The sequence below is a fragment of the Nycticebus coucang genome, chromosome 11, assembly GCF_027406575.1.
Source record: "Nycticebus coucang isolate mNycCou1 chromosome 11, mNycCou1.pri, whole genome shotgun sequence".
Classification (NCBI taxonomy): domain Eukaryota; kingdom Metazoa; phylum Chordata; class Mammalia; order Primates; family Lorisidae; genus Nycticebus; species Nycticebus coucang.
Window position 1 is genome coordinate 102,627,226 of NC_069790.1, and position 22,054 is coordinate 102,649,279.

The window sequence follows — 22,054 nt, forward strand, 5'->3', positions numbered from 1 at the left end:
AGCCAGAGATGGAGGGAAGTAAAACATTAATGAAATGTCTTGTGGGGAAATGAGGTTCTTTTGGACACTGTGACCAGGATAGACTGAGATAATGTGGAGAACTGTCACCATCTGTAGGATCCCCCCTTCACTCTCCTACTGGGCCTGCAGAGTTCAAGTGTAACTAAGGGCAGAGGTTGCTGTGCTCAGAGGCGTGAGCTGATGTCCAGTCAGTGCACGCTTATGCACAAGAATTTAAGTCAAAGAAAAATACGAGAGCGTGAACCAATTTACACAAAAACACTTTAATCAACAGTATACTATTTCCCAAAATATAGTTTTGTAAGAAAATGCAATAATTAACCATAGTCTTTACAAACAAGTTTCTCAGTAAATTCCAGTGTACTTCAGACCCCTGTCCTCTAAAACACATGCTCCCCATTTCCTGGGCAGTGTTTGACATAATAACAAAAAGACCCACATCCAACAATAATTTCCTCCTTTCACTCAGTGTTGGGTTTTCAGCAGACCCCAAGGAATCAGCTAGTGATAAAGACAAAAACAAGGCTATTGTTTCACTCTTGCCCTCTCTGCCTCCCCGTCTGTTCCCTTAGACCTTTAGTCCTGCTCAAGGAAGTCATGTATATGAAAATTCATTCAAAACTGTTTCTTGGTAGAAAGAACTGTTCGTGTGCATCTTAGATCTGAACCGACTACGAGGAAACGTAGAAGACCATTGAGATTCCTATTTTTGCTTTCGTACCCTCCCTAGCCTTACTTGGGTAAGGTTTGGGAAGAGGAGTCTGTCCTCTGTGTCATTCCAGGGCCTCTGAGTCGCAGTCCTTAATTCACTGATTCCTTCTGAGGCACCTAAGCACTGGCAGACCCAGGTGTATAATACTGTTTTTGTCGTGAACCATGTGGTTTGGGCCAAGTCATTTTGTTTTCTGGGTTTCAGGCTTTTTTGATAGGAAAAGATTGGACTAGCTGTTCTAACCCCTCTCCCGATGACCAGTGTCATTAACCTGTGTGTACCCACTGCAGCATTTACTCTGATGGGGCTGGTATGCTGGGGAGGAGGTAAGGGCTATATTTTGAAACAAAAAGCCCAATCTGCAAGACAAATACTTTCTCATAAGCTTGTCTTGTTATATGTCATTTTTCATTAAAAAAAAAAAAATCAAACTTGTCATTTCTAATAAGATATTTACATTACTGTTCAGAGAAAAAAGCTTAGCCATCTCTCTTACCTAACACATTTTTCATTCACTCAAAGCAGTGCAGGTGAATTAAAATATGGCCGTTATATTTACATCATCAAAAATATGTATATACGTATCAGTTTGAGCTTGTTCTTCCAAGTTTTTCCAGTATACTGTCAAAAAAGATAAAGCTCAAGAGGTGGTTTAAATAAACTTTGTGCTAGGTTTCCTTATCAAGAGGGAAAAAAATCTGGTGTCTAAACTAGATTAAACCCGTATTCTGTTTTAGGACGCAGAGAATAAATATTCTGTACCCCCTTCACAGGCACTGCTGCGCCTCTCCCCACCCACGAGGCAGCAAGTTCTGCACTTGGTTTTGCCCACTTGTCAGATTCACAGTCCTGCCCTCTGTGCAGCTTGGGGAAACCATAATTTGCTGCTAAAATAGTTCATAACCTCTCTTTGGTACAACTTGTTTAAAGTGGTGCTGAGCTCCTGGGGTTCCTCTTACCTCTTCTTGGCCCCAGAATTTGAATTATCAGACAGCATTTAGAACCCGGTAAAGATGGGGGAAGATGATGACTTTTACAGAGGCCTGGCCCTATGGCCTGTGGACACAGGTGTCCTAGTGGCAAAAGCAAGCAAGGTATTGGATTCTGAAGGTGCCCTGAAAGGCTAGAGCAGCACAGTTCGGATCCATAAAAAGGAGCCTCTGAATTGGCCCAAGGCTTATCCAGGTTCTCCTTGGACAGAGCCAGTCAGTCCTCCTGCCTGGGCATATCCAGCTCTCTAGTCCTGGCAGTCACCTCCACTCTGTTAGAGACCTGGAGTTGCAGCCTTCGATCAATTTGCAGAGACGTATTTACCATCTTTGTCAAAAGCCATGGCTAGTGAAATGTGACTCAGAACCAGCAAGAGAACTAATCCAGCCTGGCCTCTCCCATGACAGAAGCCCACGGTGTGGGACAGGGCACCAAATGTTGGGCAGTGAAGGAACAAACAGACCAACCCCGTGCAGCCAGGTTTCTTCCACTTCCCCCAGACCAGCACTGTCCTCCATCTTGCCCAACCTCCAAATCGTAGACAGTAGGGCAGATGCTGCTAGGCCCTTGCTAGCCTCACGGCTGTTCGACTCTTGGGACATTCTCTGGGCCCTGCTTGAACCCTTGGCTTTCCTTCCCCAGTACATCAAGTGGCCACAGCTATAGAGAAGGAAATGGATCTGCTCGCCACACCGCGTGTTTTTCAAACAAGCTGTCCCAAAGCAGATAGCCTATTTTATCAGAAATGTCACAGTCTGGGCCTGCCTCTAGGACTCTGGAATTGGGGCTTTTTACGCTGAAAAGATAATTTCCCCTGAAGTAATTCTGCCCATCTTCCTAGTTGATTCCAGGGAATTCATGCCCAGAAACAGTGGAGACCATGGCCAAAGTTCAAATTTCCACACAGGATTCCCTTTTTTGGAAAATCCGATTAAAGCTCACTACACCAGTCCTCAGGAGCCTTCTATATATGGCAGCTAACTGCAGCCTGTATGAACCCTCTACTGGGAACAGACATGGCTTTGTGTTTCCCTGAGAAGCCAGCAGAGCTGCAGAACTGCAGCAGCCCCAGTCGGACTGGAGGAGAGGAAACAGCAAGGCCTCGCTGGGCCTAGCTCAATGCCACGGCAGTAAGAAGTGACTGGAAATTCTCCCCAGGCTGCCCCTGACGCACTTAAAATGTACTGCACGTTCTGGGCCTCTCTGCCCGTGGCACAGGCACAGGACAGTAAGAACAGTGAGATTAGACAACTGAAAGTCTCGGACAATTGGAGCTTTGGCCTTTGGCAGTGGAGGGCTAGATTAAAAAACAAACGAAACCACAAAACTCATCAGGAACTTGAAAAGCCCCTGCGTGTCCTCTGCAATAGAGCAAAGCCTGTGCTTCCTGGACGTCTCAGTGGATTGTCTGTGAAGACACCTCTGACGGGGGCCACAGACAACGTCCCTTATAGCTACTTCCCTTCAGCTGGGGCCCATGTGAGCAGTGAACAAGATCACTTGCTCTCACTAGCTGCTGCAGCGTTTAGTCCCATGGGAACGGAAAGGCCAAAGGAGATCTTGGGATGCTCTGGTGAGGAGTGCCTGGGGGTAACAAGCCAGTGTGGGTGCACCCCCAGTCAGCTGCTGGCAGGAGGGCAGCCTGGGGCGGGGAGTCTTCCCCCCTCCTTCCACCGAGGCCTGGCTCACCACGGGAGTGAGGGGATGGGAGGAGAGGGCAGGCGAGGCCAGGTGGGAGATGGAAAGAACCTGGGGCCTGTGCTTTCAGGTAGTGAGAACCCCCAGCGCAGGAGCCCAGCTCTGCTCCCTTACAGCCCGTTCACCGGCTGGAGTTCACCCCAGTCTGGGGCAGCTCTGGAGAGAGGGCACGAGTGAGCACAGCCATGTGGCATGGTGCAAATGGAATCTTTGTTTTCATCCTGTCACCAAGTGGCTCTGTGACCTGGGGCAGGTCACGTCCCCTCTTCAGGTCTCAATAATCTCACCTGTGAAATGAAGGGATTCTACAAGATGTCTCTACTGTCTCTCACGGGGCCCTCTCCCTTCTCATCTCCCAGCAGCATGGAGCTCAGGCACTAGTGGGTTATTTTACAAGAGGAATCTAGACAGAATGTGACTTGTTCAGCTTGAAAATGAAAAAGGTAAGGCCCCGGAGGATGGGGAGGAGGTAACCTTCAGAGTCCACTCTCCTCCCCCATCTGTCCCTTCCCCTGTCCAAATGGCACTTTGGGTGGTCAGTCCGGAGCTCGGTGGTGCCGCTGGAGGCCACCAGCAGACCCATTAGAGGTGTGTGTCCTCCTCCTCGTCTAGGTCATCCTTGGTCAGGTTGTCCAGAGGGACGATCCAGCTGTCCCCCAGCTCCCCATTGAGGTTGACCACCTTCTTCTCTTGCATCTCAGAAGAGGTCTCCATCACTTCCAGGGTTGGGTTGTCATGGTAACCGTTCTCCACGGTCTGCAACTCCTCGGTTAGTCGCTGCTGGAGTAGGGAAGCAAGGGTCATCATGGGGGCTGTGGGCTTCGATGCACGCCTAGACCCAGGAACCCCAGCTTGGCTAAAGGGAACACATGTGGGTCACACGTGGGGGCTGGCCTACCTCAAACTAGTTTGAGACAAAAGACTTGCCCTGAATTCCAAAATGCCCCATCACCTCACCTTTGCCCTGGTGGCAGATCTGTGAAGTCAGTGGAGATGGACTTTGCTGTCCAGAGTCCCCTAAGCTCCTTCCTCTTCTCTGTTCCTTCTCCCCAAACCCTCCCTCTGGCACCTGCCTCACAGTCATAATCAACAGGGAAGGACCGAATGGAAGGGATCTCCCTCAGGTGGGACGCTGGGGTCCTCTCTAAGCCTGGGGCAAGATGGGGCAGGCAGTCCCCAGAGTCCCCCTGCTGCAGACAGCAGCCATCTGGCAACAGCGTTCTCTTTCTCAGATACAACCTCGGGTGCACATTAGAATCACCTGGGGAGCTTTTCTAACACAGTACTGACGAGTCCAGAGATTCTGTCTGAGCTGGTGTGTGAGGAAGCTAGGCCTGGAAACTTTTTAACACTCCCCACAGTGTGAGGCAGGACTGAGAATCACGAGTCTGGGTAGAACCACAAAGACAGGAATTGTAGTGAGGGAGGTGAGAGAATTTGGGTTACACAGGCACACCTGGATCCATTTATATGCATCCTCAGCTCAGCTCTGCGAGGTAGATGTTACCGCTACCCTGCAGATGAGACACCTGAAGCTAAGAGGTTATCTGACTTACTCCGGGTCCCACAGATAAGGGGGCAGAGCCAGGACTTAAACCAATCCTGCTGATTCCAAAGCCCAGGCGCCCCCACCCCCACCACCCACCATGCATCCTCTTCACTGTCCCTCATGAGGGAGGGTCTCTGCCTGTCAGGAGGGTTCGAGGCCCACTCACTTTGCTCCCATGTAACTCAGGAATAATGAGGGGACACTTCACCTGGTGACCCAGACTGCTGCCCTGACTAGGGAGGGCAGTGCTCACCTGGTCCTTCCTCTGGGAGAGGCGCTGGTGGCAGCAGCCGTAGAGGGCCGCAACCAGGAGCAGGAAGGATGCCATGCAGACGATGGTGATGATGAGGGGCATGCTGAAGCGATCCTCAGTCTCTTCTGGTGGTCCCTGGTCCCCCAGCTGCATGTGACTGACTCCCGCCTGGCCAGGAAGGAGAAAGTTACGTGCTAAAAACAGGCGCTAGGGCTCCCTCTCACTGAACCCCCTTTCACTGCGTGTGAGCTCCTCTGCTTGGGTCTGCTGTCCCTTTTCCACCACACCCTCTTATCCCCCTCCCTTCCAGATGCTTGCACACTAGAGGGCTCCTTTGCATGAGAGAGAAGCTGTGGGCTTCCCAGGACAGCCTCCTGACCAGTCTGTGCCAATGCTTGGGAGGAGTCCCCTTACCTCTTTTAGGTCATCCCATTTGTCCTTCAGCTGCTCGTATATGTCCTTGGGAAGGAGCTTTGCTGTGGGAGAGCAGGGAGAGCTGCTGTCTCACTGGCCTAGCTCAGAGCCACGCGGTAGGGGTGAGGCACACCGAGAGGGGCAAGTTTGACACTCCTTAGGGAACTGAAGGAACACACCCATCCCATTCCCCAGAACCACACAGGCCTTAGTCCCTCTTCCTCAACTCACTCGTGATCACGATTTCTTTGACTGCCACTGCCTGGCTTTCTGGAACAGGTACCAGCACTACATTGCAGTCATCGTGAGCTGGGTTGAAGGTGGCCTTGGCTGCTTGGCACAGGATGGTGACCAGGTTATCATCTGAAGAGCTGCTTACCTGCTGTGGGGAGAACACAGGCCACTCCTCAGAGAGCGTTATGGCTGCTGAGGCTTATGGGGCTGCCGCTGAGCTAAGGGCAGGAGGCCGCTGCCCTGCTGGCAGCAGTCCCCCTCCCCAGCCGCAACTGTGCCATGCCAGGCCTAGCAGGAGTCAGGAGTCACGTGCTATTCTCCCGGGCCAACTTCGCCATCTCTGCCCCCATCCAGATCACCGTTCCCCCACCCTGTGTTCCAGGTCTCTGTGTGCATGATACCCTTCACTCCAGTGTCCATTTGTGCCCCCAGGTCGTTGAGGGCTGCTGCCCATTTCCATCTCTCCCTGGAAGGTGCTGGAGGAAGCATAGCACAGCAACCCCACCCACTGCTAGGCAACCCTAATTCTCCCATAATGTTGCCTTTTTCCCAGCTTTTCATGTCCAGTTCAGAGACCTGGGAAGGCCACAGTGCTCAGCACAAGGTCGCCTGTCTCAAAGCTGAAATACCTGTGCGCTTCCCTAAGCAAAGACTCTGGCTCTGAAGCATGAACATGCTCATGGGGCAGGGGCACCTTGGAGTGCCCCTTGGAGGAGGGGGTATGCGGGAGCTTAGAGGGGACTTCAGGTATCTAAGAAGAACACAGCCACGTGGCCTTAGAGCCCAGGGTGAGGAGTAAAATGTGGGCAGGTTCTGTGCAAGCCTGCGTGCCATCTAGGGGAACCCCAGCTGATGTTTCACTCATCTGACTCCCAAATATGGGGCTCCTTCTTTGGAAGGAGGAAGAGAACTCCAGGAATGGCTTACCTTAGGACCCCCATAAATCACCCCTTGGGTTCCATGTGGAATTTCCTTAGGCTAATACCCTGCCCTGGCACTAGGAAGGGATCCAGGGCTTTCCATCTTCCTCTTCTAGCAAAGGTAAAAAAGTGCTGCTCACAATCACACAGCCTGCCACACTTTATCCAGGGAGAGACCTGAGGAGAGGTGAGGCAGGCATCCGACCACTGCAGGGCTAACCTCAGTAGGCTTCCTGCCTTGTCCCTGGAGCCCAACCCACGAGCACTCTGCTCCCTTTTGAAACTTAGGTTTAAATGCATGCACTTGTGACATTCACTAGGAAAAATGCCAGCAAAATGGACACCCAAAAGGAAACAACTGCAGAAAATGCAGGAGGCATCGAAGTGCCGTAAGCCTAAGCTCTCAAACCATGTTCCATTCTGTTCTAGCACCTGGGGTGGCTGCAAAACCCGGACTGATCAGGAGAGGGCAGCAGCGAGCCAGTCATCCCCGGCTGCAGCTTACTGAGCCCAGACCACGGCCCTTGACCCCAGGGTGACTGGCAGTGAGACATGGCTGGCATGCTGCTCCCTCTCGCAGACAAGTACCCCCCACCCCCGAGAACAGCTGCTGGCAGTGGCTCCCGACATACCTGAGCCCTATTCTCTCCCTCCCACCTGTCCCAGAAACTCCTCAGGTCAGAGAGAGGGTCTCAGACAGGGCTCCAGGATGTGTGAAGCCACACACTAGGGCAGGGAGGATCTGGCAGGCCTCACCTCTCCTTTTCAAATGAGACTCGGAAGCCCATAGATAGCAACTTGCCAAAGTCACCCCAGAGCTAAGGGGCAAACAGGAAGCATGGGCAGGTCTCCTGCCCCAGACCACTGGGAACACACACAGTGAAGCTGAGGGTGTCTGGGTGCTTTGACGGCCCTGAGGGAATCCTGCCTGCAGAGAGGTCTGCGCCTAGAAAAGTCTGTGCCTCCGCCTGCCCTCTGGGAGACTGGGAGGCTCCGAGGACAGAACACAGGGCTCAGATATTCCCCTCCACCTTCCCTGCTACCTGCACCCTGAGGAGCTGCATGCAGGTGTGGGTGGGGCTCCTCTGGGTGAGATACTCACGCACAGGCTGGTCCTCGTGAAGTTCAGGATAAGCAGGTCCTCATTCGGTTTTTCAGGAGAACCGCAGCTTATCTGGAAGAAGCCACTGAGATTAAGGTTCAGGTTACAAGCCAGGGAATCTTTGACCACCCCCTCACCCTGGGTAAGTGACCCAGAAAGGAAGAAGTTCATGGTAAGCAGGGCCAGTTCCAGAGCCCAGTGTCCTGGGTGCCCAGCCATCTAGTCTAGCATGGGTCAAAGCCAGGGAGACAGAGGGGCCAGTGGAAACCTCTGTTCACCATCCTGACTAGGGGCTCTTGGTTGGAGGGAAGAACAGAAAGGCTTTTCTTGGGGGCTCTTCTACCGAGTTGGGCCTCTGATTGTCCCACCCTCGCTGAAATTACCTTGTTCCTCCCAAAAGCCAAGGTGGGAAATCTGCTGGGGCCTTCGGGGGCAGTGGAAGCCAGCTTGGGGCTGGTTCTCGTGGGTGTCCTAACGGGAGTGCTGGCCATAGTTCCCGGTGCCACACTTGTGTGCTGTTGTGACACTGCCTCGGAAGAGCTCACAGGGATGACTGGCCTCTGGCTGGAAGCCTGTTGTGTTTCTTGTACGGTAGCCACTGATGCTGTCATTGGGAAAACAAGTGATGAGAAGAGAGAGAAAAGGACGGTCTTTTCTTGCTCTGTTTTCCTGGGTTCTTTGGTCTTATCCCTCGTGGGGATGGATGAAATAGACCCTATAACACTTTACACGGTGGGTCAGACTATATGAGCCGGCGTAAGACCTGGACCTGGCATGGTCGTGTGACTTTCTCCCTCAGTCGTGGGGCCTGTCACCACAAGGTGGACACTGTGGGCTCCAGAGTCAGTGGAAGTAAGTCACAGCAGTGACAATGATGCCCGCAGTGATAGCTAACACTTACTGGGCTTTTACTTCCTGTAGAGGGACTGAGGGCTTCAAAGGCACTTTCCTGCTTAACCCTCACCACAACCCCATAAGGAAGAAACCATCATTATCCCTATTTTATAAATGGGGAAACTGAGGCTCAGTGGGGCTCAATGGTTTGCCCAGGGTCACATGTCATCAAGCGACAGTGCCGGGATTTGAACGCAGGCTTCCCCGACTCAGAGCCCCCTCTGCCAGTGCAGCAATCTTTCTCTCCCCTCTGGGTTCAGAGTCTCAGCCTCACGCCCAGAAATCTGGGTCAACAGACCTGAGAAGAATCACGGTCTTGACGCTCAAGAGCCACCAGTAGATTTCGAAGTTAATTGAAAGGTTAAGAACTGCACTTAAAAGTAACTATAGAAAACGCATGAGGTGCAACAGGCAGTTAAGTCCTATTGATGAAATATTTGTTTCAGTAATGTAGATAAATTACGTGTGTTTTTTGCACCATGATGTAAAATTAAAATGTGTTTCTTACTGTAAGTTGCCATCAAGCAGGTCGGAGCAGCAGGGTTCTGGCGGACTTCCACTACAGGCAGTCCCCGAGTTACAAACATGAGACGGACTATGACCACACTTACAAACAGAGGCTATTACAGCTAACAGGTAAATGTGCCTATTCCAACTTAAGAGCAAACTACAGAACTTAACTTGTTCATAACCTGTACCCTTCTACCCTCTCTGCCCAGTCTCACCCCTGAATAGACGGTTGGCTTATCTACAGGCTAAACTGTCTGAACAAAGAACTCTCATCAGAGGACACAGCCCTGCCGGTCTCTGCTTTTCTCCGGCATGGGGAACAGGCGACAATGAAGGTAGAATGTATTCATGATATTTGACCCTCGGCATAAATCTCCATCTTCCAGCTGAGCAACCATACAGAGTATAAGCATTGAAAAGTTTGTTCTTGCTTGAAAAAAGCCCAAAGCATCACTTACACTGCGTGGTAGGTCCCCTGTCGGGTGGGAAGGTGTGGCTAAGGCCAACCACAGTGCCTGCACTACTTAAAGCTGTGGCAGGAGGGTGCTGTCCCGTGGGAGAGCTCTTGAAGGGCTCCGAAGTAACGTTAGTCAATGGGTGAGAGTTTGCCGGGTTTGTTGCCGGAGGAAGGGCAGAAGCGGATTTTAAGGTGTTAACCCCAGGGGTAGGTTGCACGGTGGTGTGACTTTCTCCCTCAGTCGCGGGGCCTGTTGTCACAATGGGGTCACTGTGGGCTCCAGAGTCAGTGGAAGTAGCGACACCTTTTGTGGTTTCAGGCTTCGTTGGAACAGTGGATGAAGCAAAGGTAGGCCTGCTCGAAACGCCAACAACCGTGGGGCCACCAGCAGTTGTCGTGAGGGTTCTCTGGGTTGAGGCTTCATCTGGGGTTGTAGTTCCCACCGGGCCGCTGGACGCTGCAGGGGAGTTGGTGTCCTGGTCGCGGGCGGTCGCTGTCACCGTGCTAGGGGTCGTTTGTGCTGTGCTCTGTTGGGCTGTCTTTGTAGTCACTATTGTGCTACCAGGTGTTATAGTTGTGGCTGACACCATCTTGGTGGCCCCATCTGATTTATCATTGGTCTGGCTGGTTGGAGCTGTTTGCAAAAAGACAACACAGAAATCAAGTTAGGGTATCAGCGGGGAGCTTTTCTCTACACACTTCCCCAGCACAGAGGCCTTACCCCCAAGCTCTGCCATCTGCCTTGCGGAAGACCTGGGTTCCTGATGTGTCTAGATTTTTCTGGGGTTCAAAAAACCTCTAGAAGGGGCGGGCCCCCCTGTGGCTCAGTCGGTAGGGCGCCAGCCCCATATGCTGAGGGTGGCAGGTTCAGGCCCAGCTCTGGCCAAAGTGCAACAAAAAAAAAAAACAGCTAGGCGTTGTGGCGGGCGCCTGTAGTCCCAGCTACTCAGGAGGCTGAGGCAAGAGAATCGCCTAAGCCCAGGAGTTGCAGGTTGCTGTGAGCTGTGATGCTACAGCACTCTACCAAAGGTGATAAAGTGAGACTCTGTCTCTACAAAAAAAAAAAAAAAAAAACCTCTAGAAGAGAAGCCTGGAGCGAGGCAGGCAGGGGAGGTCAAGGGAACTGCTGCTGAAGGGGAAGCCCAGGCCCAGGCAGCAAGCCCACTGCCCGGGGAGGCAGCAGCCATCCTGCAACCTCCCTCCAGGCCCACGTTTCTCAACACGTCATCACAGAACCAGCTGCTAAGAATACTTCTGTCCCAGGGGCATATCCCTGCAGAAGAGTCCACAGACTGAGGCTTACTGAACTGTCCTGGCCCTGTTCTAAGCATGGCCTCTGTGCTCAGGGAAATTCTCAGGGAAATTATCACCTAGAAGGAGAGATTGACAATAAACTGAAATTACACAAATTATTATCCTGTTACCCAACCTGAGTGCTGAGACTGCTTAGCACAGTGACTCCATCTTGACGGGTGCGGAAGGAAGTCCTTTTAGTCATTTGCTTAATAACATGTTGACTGAGGGAGATGCAGTGGTGAACAGGACACCCTGAATCCACACGCTCAGGGAGCTCACACTCCAGTGGCAGAGACAGAGACTAGACAAGGGGACAGAACGGCAACTATCTGGCATTTTCAACCACTGTAATAGGCACATTCTGTGACCTACGTGTCAAATTCTGGTCACCACATGGAGGAAGTGAACAAGGGAGAGATGTAGACGCAGAGGGTGGAGCTAAAGAGGGAAGGACAGGTGCCTCCAAGCCGACCATCACACCAAGACCTGAAGGATGACAAGGAAAAAGCCTCTGTGTGTGGAGAATGGAAGGAAAAGTGTCCCCGGCAGAAGGAACAGAACTTGCAAAGGCCCCAACGTAGGGAAAGGAGCTAGGAGAAGACAAGAGTGACTGGAGGGAAGGGGTGGGCCTCAGAAAATGCAGGGCCTCACAGGTGCAGTGACAGTGACTCAGGGTCCAGACCGGACAACTGCCAGAGTAAAAAAGAGGCTCCCTTAAAAATCATATTCTAGACTCAGCCCCCGTAGCCCTGGTTACGTGCCGGCCACATGCTCTGAGGCTGGCGGGTTTGAACCTAGCCCAGGCCAGCTAAACAACAATGACAACTGCAACAAAAAAATAGCCAGGTGTTGTGGTGGGTACCTTAGTCCCAGCTACTAGGGAGGCTGAGACAAGAGAATCGCTTGAGCCCAAGAGTTTGAGGTTGCTGTGAGCTATGACACCATGGCACTCTACTGAGAGTAACAAAGTGAGACTCTGTCTCAATTAAAAAAAAAAAGAAAAAGTTGATGGCAACAGAACGTGCCTATTACAGTTGATAAAAATGCCAAATATATGCTTTTCCAGCCTCCCCTGTGACCAGACAAGCCCAAGCATATGGCTCTGCTGCGAGGAATCAGGCAATGTCACTCCAGCCAGTGAGGGAGGAGACAGCAGGCTGTGAGGAGCTCTGACGACGGCAGCAGTGACAGCAAATGCCAGTGGTGGTGCAAGTGGTACCAGACGAGTGTCCTGACAGCACCTGGAACTTGGCACGGGTGGGCAGTGCTGGCCTCTTTGGACCAGCTCCCAGCCTGACCTAGGTGATGTTCCAGCAATCCCAGCACTCTGGACGCTGGACAGTATCCTGATGTCTTGCACGTACACATTTTGCTACTGAGAAGCAGAAATTTGTGATCAGGAATGGATACAGGCGGCAAGACTTCAGGGATTAGTTTTTGAGCTATACTGGGGCTAAAGAGCAGTCAAAATTCTTCAAGTATTAAGGGACAGGACTGTAGTATCTTGTGACATCTTGCAGGGATCAGTCACATGGTACCCTCTCATCTAGAATGAAGTGCCATCAAGTAGCTCTGGTGGAGCTGAGTGGTTGTGCCCTGGAAGAGCAGGAAAGGTGCCGGACTAGGACATGCGCTGACAATCCAGGAGACGTCAGGGCCCGCAACTTTTCCTTCTTGGTAGTTAATAAATAATGGTGCTTCTCATAATGGATGATATCACAGTGGATTCTGGCAAAAGAGATTATATTGCTTAGGGGAATACATTAGCATATGTGAGGAATTAAGGAATTTAAGAGATATGAAGTAGGATGGTCACTTCTTACTCTGGGGAATAGCTTAACACAGGGTTTCTCAACTCTGAAATTATTGACATTTGGGGGTGATGTGTTTAGCTAGATAGTGGGGACCTCTGGCTTTCCTGTGTGAGAAAGGATGTGCTCACTAACTTGGTGCTGCCCCACCTAGATCCTGGCCCAGCAACTGTCCACACGTGGGGGAGGAGGGAACCCCCCATTAGGAATGCAGACAAAGAGCGCAGGTACAAAAGGGTCTAGAAAGTGGCCGAGAGCACCCTTAAGGCTAATTACCATTTCATTAGCTTAAATCTACATTGCGATTCACCCCCAAATGGGCTTTCAGAGCAGCTCATAGTAGGGCTCAGATCATCTAACTTCTGATTGTCCATCAAAGTTGTTCTAGGGTGACATCTGAACCACCGAAGAGAGTTTGTTCAATCCAGACAGTATAAAACAGGACCCCAAACCATAACCAGGGCCTTTTTTGGTGGCAACAAGGGGACCTGTTGTTTGTGTACCTGGTCCTGTAAACCTGTGTCTTGCTTTTATTGGGTAAACCTATCTTTCATCAATGAACTTTGTTTCACACCTGCCTTGCTTTTGGTGGGTCTGCTCATTCTCTGACCAAGAGCACACCAAGCACCAAGAATGCAGACAACTGCCTCAACCTGGCGGGTGCTGCTCTGTCTTGGGATGCTGTCCTGCATTACAGAGTTCAGCAACATCCCTGGCCTCCATCCATTAGATGCAAATAATATACATGCACACTCTTTTCATCAAAAATGCCCCCAGATATTGCCAAATATCCCCTGCGGAAAACAAAATTACTACCAGTGAAAACTACTAGCTTAAAAAAAGAGAACAGCAAATTCAAACTCCTAAATCTCTATCAAAGCACAGACTGAAAACTAGGGACTTTCTTTTCTTTCTTTTTGTTTTTTTAGAGACAGAGTCTTATTTTGTCGCCCTCAGTAGAGTGCTGTGACGTCACAGCTCACAGCAACCTCCAGCTCTTGGGCTTAGGCGATTCTCTTGCCTCAGTCTCCTGAGTAGCTGGGACTACAGGCGCCCGCCACAATTCCCAGCTATTTTTTTGTTGTTGTGTTATGCCCAGATATCGAAATTCCCTACAAAGACCACTAAGGAGCTGAGTCAGATGCAAAAGCAAAAAAGCTGTTTTATTGCAAGCTCGAGCTTGGGCCCCTGGGGTCTCCATTACAACAGATCGGAGCCAGGAACCCTGAGCTCTGGAGCAGGGGGGTTTTATGGTCCCGCGCAGCGGGTAGGCCTGCACAGCTTGAAACAAAGGGGGTGCTTCTGGATTGGTGGTTGGGGGAGGGGGTCCCTGATTGGTGGGCAGTTGTCTCATGATTCCGGGGGAATTGCCTGGGCTTGCCTGAAAGGTAAAACTTACTGAGTGAAATGGCGGGGGTGGGGGGGGGAGCGAAACTTTTAAGATGGCGCTGGTCTGGTTCTTTCGATTGCAGTTTGGCCAGGGCTGGGTTCAAACCCGAGGGGCTGGCACCCTACTCACTGAGCCACAAGTGCTGCCCCCCAAAAAATAGGACTTTCTAAAACCACACTGAAGGAATCTCTTTTTGTTTGTGGATAAAGGGCTGCAAAAGCCAAAAGTCAAACCTGAAAGTTTGATCCCATGAGTTGCCAAATGAGAGTGTTAATTTCATTCCTAACCTCATCAGGTCTCTTAGGTGAAAACAGGACCTTGAAAATTGAGCAGTGACATATGAGAGGATGCAGATGAACTGAACTTCGCATAAATCTTAATCTCAATGGAATTCACCTGCCAGTAGACTTGACGAACATTCTCCTGCCCTGTGAAGGCTGTTCCTATCTTGCTTGAAAATTCTCAGTAACCTCCTGAGCCCAAATCTCATTATCCTCCTGTTCTTCATTTTCTTCAAGCATGTAACAACAGTTGGATTCCAGTATGTCCCAGAGAACTGAGGCCATAAGGAAAAGAAACACTCTGAAAACCAAACACAGCCAGGCAACTGCAGGGAGAAACGGAGCTCCAGCATTTGCTTTCCCAGGAAAGTTCATGAATTAAGAAGACTGTGGTAAATTTTTTAATGAGATTGCTGAAAGCTAAGCATGAGTTAGTGTGAAAATGTGAAGCCCTTGGGAGCAGCAGACACTGAAATCACTGCTAGGGACGGCAGACTTTCCAGCTAGGAACCCCAACAGGGGCTCAAGAGAGCCCTGAAAAACCCCCCTTGTGGGTGGGAATGGCTGGCGGAAGAAACCGCCAGAGTAGATAGTTCTTATCGTCCCACATGCCTCACCAGGAGGGGGTGAGAGGCCCTTCAGGTGAGGTCTAAAAATGTATAGCCTGAGGGCACTGGCGGAAGCCTATAACAGCTGGAGAAGAGAACTGGCAACATAAAAAAGCTCTTTACCCCTGGGGAAGGACCCTGGGGATGGCCAAGCCCTGCAGCCCAGGTTCCCAGGGCCTGAGTGAGCCTTCAGAGAATGTCCTCTCCCCTGTCCCAGATACAAGTACGAAGTGAAAATACAGCGGAATCCAGCTGGGAGAGCAGTAGGAGGAGTGAGACTGGGGAGCAGCGGAAAGGGAAGACCCACGGCCAAGTGAGGAGCCCACAGACACGCTATACACCTACCCAATACCGGACTACACTGTCCTCACACTTAACACAGAGCAAGAGCAGAGCCGCACAGCAGGCAGCGCTCATCTGTGTCCGTCCATGGATTCGCCTGCTCTGGACACGTCCTCTGAGTGCAGTCACACAACATGCGATCTTCTCTGGCTTTGTTTTCAAGCTTTTCTTACTCACTTTTGTTTTCAAGGTTCATCCATGTTGTAGCACATGTGGGTTCTTTATTCCTTTTTATTGCTCAGTGATATCTCAGGATCTACCACATCGTGTTTACCCGTTCGTCAACTGATGAGCATTCAGGTGGGTTCAACTTTGGGGCTGTTATGAATAATGCTGCTATGAACATCCTTGTACAAGTTTTTTTTTTTGGTATGGACATATGTTTTCATTAATCTCTTTTGTTTTGTTTTGTTTTTTGAGACAGAGTCTTACTTTGTTGCCCTCAGTAAAGTGCATGGTGTTCCAGCTCACAGCAACCTCCAGCTCTTGGGCTTAGGCAATTCTCCTGTCTCAGCCTTCCAAGTAGCTGGGACTACAGGCGCCCCCCACAACGCTCAGCTATTTTTTGTTGCAGTTTGGCCGGGGCCAGGTTCGAACCCACCACCCTCGGTATATGGGGCTGGCGCCCTGCTCACTGAGCCACAGGTGCCGCCCCATTTCTCTTGGTTTTATACCTAGGAGTGGAATTGCTAGGTCATATGGTAACTCTCCAGTTAGCATTTGCAGAACTGCCGAACCATTTTCCAAAGTGGCTGCTTTACTACCAGCAATTTTTTGTGGATCCAATTTTTCCAGTTCTTTACAAACAATTATCAATATACCTTTCCCATTATAGCCATTTTAGTGGACATGAAGTGGTATCTCATTGTGGTTTTCCGTCAATATATAAAAAAGATACATCTCAATGAATCCCCAACAATTAAAAAATAAATAAATAAATAAAAATAAAGGTCCTCTTTAAAAAAAAAAGATACTACATCATGACAAAGTAAGGCTCATTTCATGGATAGTTCAGTATTTAAAAATCAGTCAACATAATTCATCGCATTAACAAAGAAAAACTATATGACATCTTAATATATGTGGGAAAATTATTTAACAAAATTTAACATCCACTAATAATTTAAAAAATAAAAACTTCTCAGCAAACTAAGACTAGAAGGGAACTTCTCTTTATCTAATAAATGATACATGCGTATCTCCAAATAAACCTACGGCTAACATAATTCTTAATGGGGAAGGACTGAATGCTGTGCCTGGAAGTTTAGAAACAAAGCAAGGATATATTCTCTTCTAGTCCTATAGAACATTGTACTGGAAGTCCCAGCCAGTTCAATAGATTAACAAAAAAAGGAAAAGAAAAGAAAGAAAACCTCTCAGAACTCAATAATAAAAAGATAATCCAATTTTTTTTTAAATGGGGAAAAGATCTACAAGGATAAATTGCCAAAGAAGATAGATGGAAAATAAACATATACAAAGGTGCTCAACATCATTAGTCATTAGGCAAATGGCAAATTAAAGCTACAAAGCAGTATCACCACAAACCTATTAGAATAGTTAATAACAAACAAACTGACAAAACCAAGAGCCAAACGGAAACTCTCATGTACTACTGGTTGAACTATTTAGCAGTTTCTTTTAAAGTTAAGCATACAATTACCATATGGACCCAGCAATTGGATTTTTAGTTATTTACCCAAAAGAAATGAAAACTTGTCCCACAAAAACGCATATGCAAATGTTCATAGCAGTTTTATTTATAATCACCCCAAACTGGAAACCACCAAGATGGATAAACACACTCTGGTACATCCATACAGTGACTACTCTGTTGTAAAAAGGAATGAACTATGGATTCACGTAAGAGCACAAATGAATCTTACATATAAATGTATTTTCCTAAGTGAAAGAAGCCAGAAGGCCACACTGTGTTTGATTCCATTCGTATGATATTACAGAAAAGGCAAGTCTAGGACTGGGTGTGGCAGCTCACGCCTGTAATCTCAGCACTCTGGGAGACCGAGGCAGGTGGATTTCCTGAGCTCAGGAGTTCAGAGATAAGCCTGAGCAAAGTGAGACCTCATCTCTAAAAATAGCTGGGCATTGTGGCAGGTGTCTATAGTCCCAGCTACTTGGGAGGCTGAGGCAAGAGAATCACTTGAGCCCAAGAGTTTGAGATTGCTGTGAGCTACGATGGCCATAGCACTCTACCAAGAGTGACTGACTGAGACTCTGTCTCAAAAAAAAAAAAAAAAAAGGTAAATCTATAGGGATAGAAAGCAGATGAGGGGTTACCAGAGGTTGAGGGAAGGGGGAGGTGGTCACCCCTCAAATCTGTATGAGGTTATTTTAGGACCACTAGGATGATGCGCATGAGCCCACAAGACTCTGCGGTGCTGAAACCCCTAAAGTTGTATACTGCAAAGAATTAACTTTACTTAACGCAAATTTAGGAAAATAACAAACTGGGACGTTTAGGAAATCCCAGGATGTGATAGACTACAGAAAGAAATTTACCTATATTACAAATGTACAACACGACCTCACTGAAGGGGATGGGGAACAAGAGTTGACTAAATGACTCTGGGAAACAGTTTTTTTGATTGAATACTCAACAAAAAGAACTGTATATAAGCAACGTCTTTTAAGTGGTAAAACTGTTTCTGATAAAGGTATGGCACATCAACTTTAAACCTGCTTTATATGCATGCTAGGACTGAACAAACAAACGAATTATAGATAGCAAGAGTCACGCTTCTCACTGTTGGAGAAAGAACTTACAAACAAGAAAGGGGAGTGAAGAGGAGGCTTAACAAACCCTGTATGCTTGATTAGGGAGAGCTGTCTGTAAGAACTCACTTTCAGTAGATAGGTGATTACTACAGATACGTGTACGTGCACAGTGAGCACACAAACGTACACCCGGCACCTGGAAGCAGTGACACACAGCAACTCACAGAGTACCCAGCACCCAGATTTTGGTTCTTAATACCATTCTACAGTGAAATGAACCAGGGTTCCTTGGAGAAATGGCTTCATTCCAGCAGAGATGTAAGGAAAACGCAAAATGGAACATCTTGTAGTGCCAGGAAATAAAGAACTGCTTTATAAAAAAAAGAAAGAAAGAAAAAAAATCTAGGCAAATCCAAAAAACATTAAGAACCAACCTGAGGGTGGCGCCTGTGGCTCAAGGAGTAGGGCGCCGGTCCCATATGCCGGAGGTGGCAGGTTCAAACCCAGCCCTGGCCAAACCCCCCCCCCAAAAAAAAAAAAAAAAAGAACCAACCTGAAAGAGGGTGCCACCTCTAAGAGCTTGCAATGAGCTAAAAAATAAAATAAATATCCATGAATCTATTCTGATAACTGAATGATTGAGTAAATAAATAAATGGAGGGGAACAAATCATCCTTACAGTGGCAATCTAAGAAATTATAAATATTCTTCCTCAAAACTTCTGTATAGATAAGAAAACCTAACAGAAAAATAGGCAAAGGAATTAAACAGGTATTTCACAGAAAAAAAAAATAGCACAAATAATCCATGAACATCTGAATATGTTAGCAATTAGGGAAATGCAAAATAAAATAAGTTACCATTGCATACTCATCAGACTGGCAAAAATGTTAAGGTCAGACAAGTGGTAGCAAGAACGTGAGGGAGTGTATACTGGTGCACACCTGGGATTGCGTGGCATTACCTGGTAAAGGTAGTTATGCACACACCCTTTCCACAACTTCCGAATGTACCACTAAGGCATTACCTTAGGAAGACACATATGTGTGCACCATGATGCCATTTGCAAGCATGCCCCTAAGGGTGATTTTATACTGGCCCCATGCAGGTAGCAAGCAACAGAAGTGTGGGTAAATATGTTATGGTGATATTCACATACTGGGATGCTGGACAGCACCGACAATGAGTGAGCTACACCTATGTACAGCACTCTGGGAGGCCAAGGCAGGTGGATCGCTTGAGCTCAGGAGTTAGAGACCAGCCTAAGCAAGAGCAAGACCCTGTCTCTACTAAAAATGAAATAGTGGGGCCGGGCGTGGTGGCTCACGCCTGTAGTCCCAGCGCTGTGGGAGGCCGAGGCGGGTGGATTGCCTGAGCTCACAGGTTCGAGACCTCTATGTAACAGCAGTGAACCAGAGTAAGACCCCATCTCTACTAACATCAAAACTAGCCAGACGTTGCGGTGGGCGTCTGTAATCCCAGCTACTGGGGAGACAACAGGACAGAGCATCGCCAGAGGAAGCATTGAAAAAAAGAAGAAAGGGGTGGCGCCTGTGGCTCAGCGGGTAGGGCGCCGGTCCCATATGCCGGAGGTGGCGGGTTCAAACCCAGCCCCGGCCAAATTAAAAAAAAAACAAACAAACAAAAAAAAAAAAAAACAAAAAAAAAAGAAAAAAAGAAGAAAGAAAATTAACAAAAAAAAAAAAAAGAGTACTTCAAACGAAGAAGAATGATGAACAAGCAAGCTGAAAATAAAAATTAAAAAAAAGAAAAATGAAATAGTGGGGAGCAGCGCCTGTGGTTCAGTAGGTAGGGCACCAGCCCCACATACTGAGGGTGGCGGGTTTGAACCTGGCCCCGGCCAAATTGCAACAAAAAATAGCCGGGTGTTGTGCTGGGCGCCTGTGGTCCCAGCTACTCACGAGGCTGAGGCAAGAGAATTACCTAGGCCCAGGAGGTTGCTGTGAGCTGTGACACCACAGCACTCTACCGAGGGCGATAAAGTGAGACTCTGTCTCTAAAAAAAAAAAGAAAGAAAGAAATAGTTAGCCGGGCATTGTGGTGGGGACCTATAGTACCAGGTACTTGGAGGCTGAGGCAAGAGGATCGCTAGAACCCAAGAGTTTGAGGTTGCCATGAGCTATGACATCGAAGCACTCTATCAAGAGCCCAGAGTGAGATTCCATCTCAAAAAAAAGAAAGAAAAATGGAAAGGTCAACAAACAGAGGCCACTGTTTATCCCAGTGAGCTCTGAAGTCACTGAGAATAGTAACACGCATTGAGATAGAGGGGACAGGGTGAGAGTCTTCAGTGAGTGATGGACAGGGCCAAAGAGGTCAGCAGACAACAGCGGGAAGAGAAGATCCCAACGCTGCTCTAGAAGGCTGCATTGAGTGAGTCAGCTGGTGCCAGTTCCTCAGGGGTCAGGGGGCAGCAGTGGGAGGAGAAGGCCACTTCAGCCTGCTCCCCTGCTGCAGCCTTCAAATAGGGCCTGCTTCCTTGTTCCCGGCCATTTCCAGACCTGGGACTGACTGCCGACTATTAATAGCAGGAAAGGAAACTGGAAAGAATGCCCCAGGAAGAGGGCGTGTGGAAGGAGGCCGGGGAGGCGATGGGAGAGGAGACGCCAGGCCTGGACACCAGTGTCCACCCCTCCCTCCTTTGTTACCCCTAAGCCCACCGCCCCCAACTCATCTCCACAGAAATAAAACCAAAAGCTCCAAGGGGAGTCAGTGAAGGGCAGAGGCCAGGCAAGATGAGCCACTGTCTCCTAGACGGGTCTGACAAAGGGAAACACACATTGGTATGAGAAAGCCTTCCGATCCTGCATCTGGCCCTGCACCCTGGCATGTGTACACCCTCTCCTGAGCATGACTCTGTGTCCTCAGCTAAGGTCTGACAACAGAGCCATCCTAACCAGAGCTCTTGGCCTCCCCAGGGGTAAAGGCAGGGCCCTGCCAAGGGTGCCCAACCTCAACACTAATTTTTCCAGCATGTGACATTTGCTCCACAAGCCCCTTCCTTCCCAAGAGGGGAAATTGCTAATTATTGGGAAAGGTTCAGCCAGGCTGAAGTCTGGTGTCCCCAGCTCTCTACAGCCCATTCATCAGCTCCAAAGTCCTGCTGCCCACTTCCCACTGGCCTGTTTATTGCCAGGCTTCCAGGTGGCAGCTGTGGAGGATGGCGGGGCACATGGGACCTGCTTACCCCTGGCCTGGCAGGACTCTTCCCAGCACCAGGGTACCAAGTGCCCTCTCCTCCCTCTGCACACAGCCCCTCACTCCCCTGTCCTTATTTTAAAGGCTTGAGACCCCACCTCAGTGCATCTCAGGTCCTATGAAGTAAGCACCTGTTGTTCCAAGTGGGTCTTTACCATCCCACTGCCTCAGCAGAGTCTGCCCCCCCAACCCCCATCTCGCTTAGCTGAACACTCATTTCCTTCCACCAGAAGAGCCTTCTGGACCCAGCATGGGTCCAGTCCTTGGAGGCTGTTTGCTCTGGTCTTCTACTCTGGGAATCCCTTTAGTTCCATACCCACCCCTTATAAATGCCTGCCCTCTGTGACTTTAAGAGGGCCAACTCTCCCCCAGGATGGACCTGACCTGGGAGAACAGCATTAGCCAGGAGCCCCTGGGGCCTGGAGCGAGGGGCTCAGCTCACCTCTTTTCTGGGAGCTCCCGGGATCCCCAAGGCCCACACCAGGCTTGGATGGGACTGGGACCTTCTCTGTCCCTTGGGTCCTGAATCAGGCTCCTGTAGCTGCTATTGCCAAGTACCACAAAGGCCTAACCTACAGAAACATATCCTCGGGCGGCGCCTGTGGCTCAGTGAGTAG

The 22,054-nt window shown here is 49.4% G+C and overlaps 2 protein-coding genes across 4 annotated transcripts in view; one reads left to right on the plus strand and one right to left on the minus strand.

Moving 5' to 3' along the window:
• MKLN1 (muskelin 1) overlaps positions 1–12,836 on the plus strand; it is a 365,625-nt gene extending 352,789 nt beyond the window's left edge. The window contains exon 18 of the mRNA XM_053609580.1: positions 12,117–12,836. Within this exon, the coding sequence (XP_053465555.1) occupies positions 12,117–12,223 (107 nt within the window). The 3' untranslated portion in view covers positions 12,224–12,836. The remainder of the gene's footprint in view (positions 1–12,116) is intronic.
• Positions 3,993–22,054, minus strand: part of PODXL (podocalyxin like) — a 39,334-nt gene continuing 21,272 nt past the window's right edge. Inside the window, exons 2-8 of one of the 3 annotated variants that reach the window (XM_053609577.1) lie at positions 9,756–10,388; positions 8,277–8,497; positions 7,894–7,965; positions 5,869–6,019; positions 5,638–5,699; positions 5,224–5,391; positions 3,993–4,198 (exon numbers count right to left, since the gene is read on the minus strand). In XM_053609577.1, coding sequence (XP_053465552.1) covers positions 4,004–4,198; positions 5,224–5,391; positions 5,638–5,699; positions 5,869–6,019; positions 7,894–7,965; positions 8,277–8,497; positions 9,756–10,388 — 1,502 coding nt within the window. In that variant the 3' untranslated portion in view covers positions 3,993–4,003. Of the gene's footprint in view, positions 4,202–5,223; positions 5,392–5,637; positions 5,700–5,868; positions 6,020–7,893; positions 7,966–8,276; positions 8,498–9,755; positions 10,389–22,054 lie in introns of all 3 variants that reach the window. The other 2 variants (XM_053609578.1, XM_053609576.1) reach the window with 2 other exon arrangements.